The 2,778-nt window shown below is 41.3% G+C and overlaps 1 protein-coding gene across 1 annotated transcript; it reads left to right on the top strand.

Annotated features, from left to right (window-relative positions):
- Window positions 1-1,798: 1,798 nt before the first annotated feature.
- On the top strand, window positions 1,799-2,094 carry LOC308414706 (dynein light chain 2, cytoplasmic-like; the record flags this gene model as incomplete). The annotated part of the gene is made up of 1 exon (XM_080909946.1): window positions 1,799-2,094. The coding sequence occupies one exon, from the start codon at window positions 1,799-1,801 to the stop codon at window positions 2,066-2,068; it is 270 nt and encodes an 89-aa protein (XP_080766072.1). The 3' UTR covers window positions 2,069-2,094.
- Between the last annotated feature and the right edge of the window lie 684 nt (window positions 2,095-2,778).

Below are 2,778 nucleotides of genomic sequence, written 5' to 3'. Positions count from 1 at the left end.
CTATGTTCAATGAAAAACTCAGTCATAAAGGAAAGCTTTGCTATTTGGTAACACAGATGAATCTGAGATAAACCACATAAAGTCAGACAATGTATGTTTTTACTTATAATTTAAACCTAGTTCAATTCAGAAGCCACCTGTACTTAATATATTTCCAGTTAGAAAGACATAATAGTGAAGTGTTCCTCAAAGTGTACAAAGTTATCTATCCAAAATAAAGCAGCCAAGGGGTATAATGTATAGCATGTCTATAGCTAATAATGAAATGGGTGTAGGAAATTTGGCCAGAGTAGATATTATGGTTTGCATAGGTATGGCCCTCATAGATTCATGTATTTGAATACTTGGCCCATAGGAAGTGGCACTAACATGAGATATAGCTCTGTTAAAGAAATTGTGTCATTGTGGGGGCAAACTTTGATGTCGGCTATGCTCAAGGTAGGTCAAGTGTCTCAGTCTCCTGTTGGTTTTGAATCAAGATGTTGAATTCTCATCTCCTTTATCACCACATCTTCCTGCACATGCTTCTCACCATGATGATAATGAACTGAACTTCTGAAACTGTAAGTCAGACCCTTAAATTAAATGTTTTCTTTTATAAGAGTTGCCTTGGTAGGGCTGGAGAGATGGCTCAGTGGTTAAGAGCACTGGCTGCTCTTCCAGAGGTCCTGAGTTCAATTCCCAGCACCCACATGATAGCTCACAACCATCTGTAATGGGATCTAATGCCCTCTTCTGGTGTGTCTGAAGACAGCTACAGTGTACTTACATACATTTAATAAATAAATCTTAAAAAAAAAAGAGTTGCATTGGTCATGATGTCTCTTCATGGAGGTAAAATCCTGACAGTAGACTTCATGTGTTATTACAAAATAAATTAGAGCTATTTGAAAATATCTATATCATATCTTATTTTATTTCTATATAGTAATCATTCTTTCTCCAGTATTTATGTGCATGTGTTAATATACGTGTGTGTGTGTGTGTGTGTGTGTGTGTGTGTGTGTGTGTGTGTGTGTGGACTAAAGGAAGAGGAACAAGGAATACAAGTTTGAGGCCAGTCTTAGCTACAGAGCCAGGCCCTGTCTCAAAAAAAAAAAAAAAAAAAAAAAAAAAAGGAAAAGGAAAATAAAAACAAGATTAATTTACACATATATTGACAGAAACTCACTGCATAATTTACTATTTTTCAGTATGTACGAACCATGTTTCTCCCTGGGGGAAACAAGTAGAATAAATGTTTAAGACTAAGGGTATATCCTAGGCAAATGATGGAACTAGATACTATCATCGTGAGTGAGGTAGCCCAGTCACAATAGAACACACATGGTATGCACTCACTGATAATTGGATACTAGCCCCAGAAAGCTCTGAATACCCAAGAAACAACTCTCAGACCATATGAAGCTCAAAAAGAAGGAAGGCCTCGGTCCTTTTTAGAAAATGTAGAAGCCTCGGTCCTTTTTAGAAAGTGTGGAAGCCTCGGACCTTTTTAGAAAAAAAAGTCTATAGCACCCTCTCAGAGTGTGGTACACCTAGACCTTAAATCATTAATAATTCAAGAGGTAAGACTGCAGCCTTGTGTCAATCCTTGGTATTTAAAAATCATTATGCTTAATCTTTACACACCAAGAAAACTTTGACTATTTCCATATTATGTTTTGTTTTATATGTACTTTATGTTTATTGTAACTAGTAAGTTTTCAATGCATACTATCAAACCTTTAAAAAATCAAGTACTGAGGGCCGCGCATCGGCCGCGCTCAGCGGCGGGGTGGAGCGGACGGCGAGTGTCACGATGTCTGACCAGAAGGCAGTGATCAAGAACGCAGACATGTCTGAGGACATGCAACAGGATGCCATTGACTGCGCCACTCAGACCATGGAGAAGTACAACATAGAGAAGGACATCGCTGCCTATATCAAGAAGGAATTTGACAAGAAATATAACCCTACCTGGCATTGTATTGTGGGCCGAAATTTTGGCAGCTATGTCACACATGAGACAAAGCACTTCATTTATTTTTACTTGGGTCAAGTTGCAATCCTCCTCTTCAAGTCAGGCTAGGTGGCCGAGGCGAAGGTGTCAGTGGCGGCGGCAGCGATGGCAAGCAGGCGGCGTTGCTGGGACTGTTTTGCACTGGGACCAGCATCAGGAAGTCCTCTCCAATGGTTGTGCTACTGCATGGACTGTACTCGATTTCATGTGTGTCGCAGTAAAACAGAACCAAACTTCTTTCTGTTTAGTTGCCTGGGGAAGAAGGCTGCTTCGTGTTTATGTCTCAGATGTTAACGTTATTATTATTTTTTTTGGTTGTATTGCACTAGGAAATCTCTCTCCCACCCCCCTTTCTCTTTCCCTAGATGAAAATAAAAGGCCCTCAGAGAGAGAAGCCCTAAAGACTAGAAGGGGCAGGATAAGTGGCATCTCTGCATGTATGGGAGGTAGGGGGCAGTTAGTTCTAAGTGGGCTTTTATGTTACCTGTTGTGAGGGTGAGCACCAGTGGATATCAAACCATCCCCTTCCCCTCAATTCATCTTGATTAGACACTGCTTTGCCTGTGGCTGTTTGTTCCCTGGGAAAGTTTTTGGAAGGTCACCCAGAATAGGATGGCCATACTGCCATCTGTCCTGGAGTTGGATCTGGGGGGAGGGGGCACTCAGTGGCTGGTTTCTAGTGGGAAGTGAGAATGGAAGGAATGGGGGGAAGGGCTCCTTGGAACAGGTCTGAAGTACAGTATGACCTCTGGGAGTCCAGAGGTGGAGAAGGGCTGTGA

The sequence above is a fragment of the Micromys minutus genome, assembly GCF_963924665.1.
Source record: "Micromys minutus genome assembly, chromosome: X".
Taxonomy (NCBI): Eukaryota; Metazoa; Chordata; class Mammalia; order Rodentia; family Muridae; genus Micromys; species Micromys minutus.
Note: the sequence above shows the minus strand (reverse complement) of the source record. Positions and strands in the feature narration are given on the sequence as shown.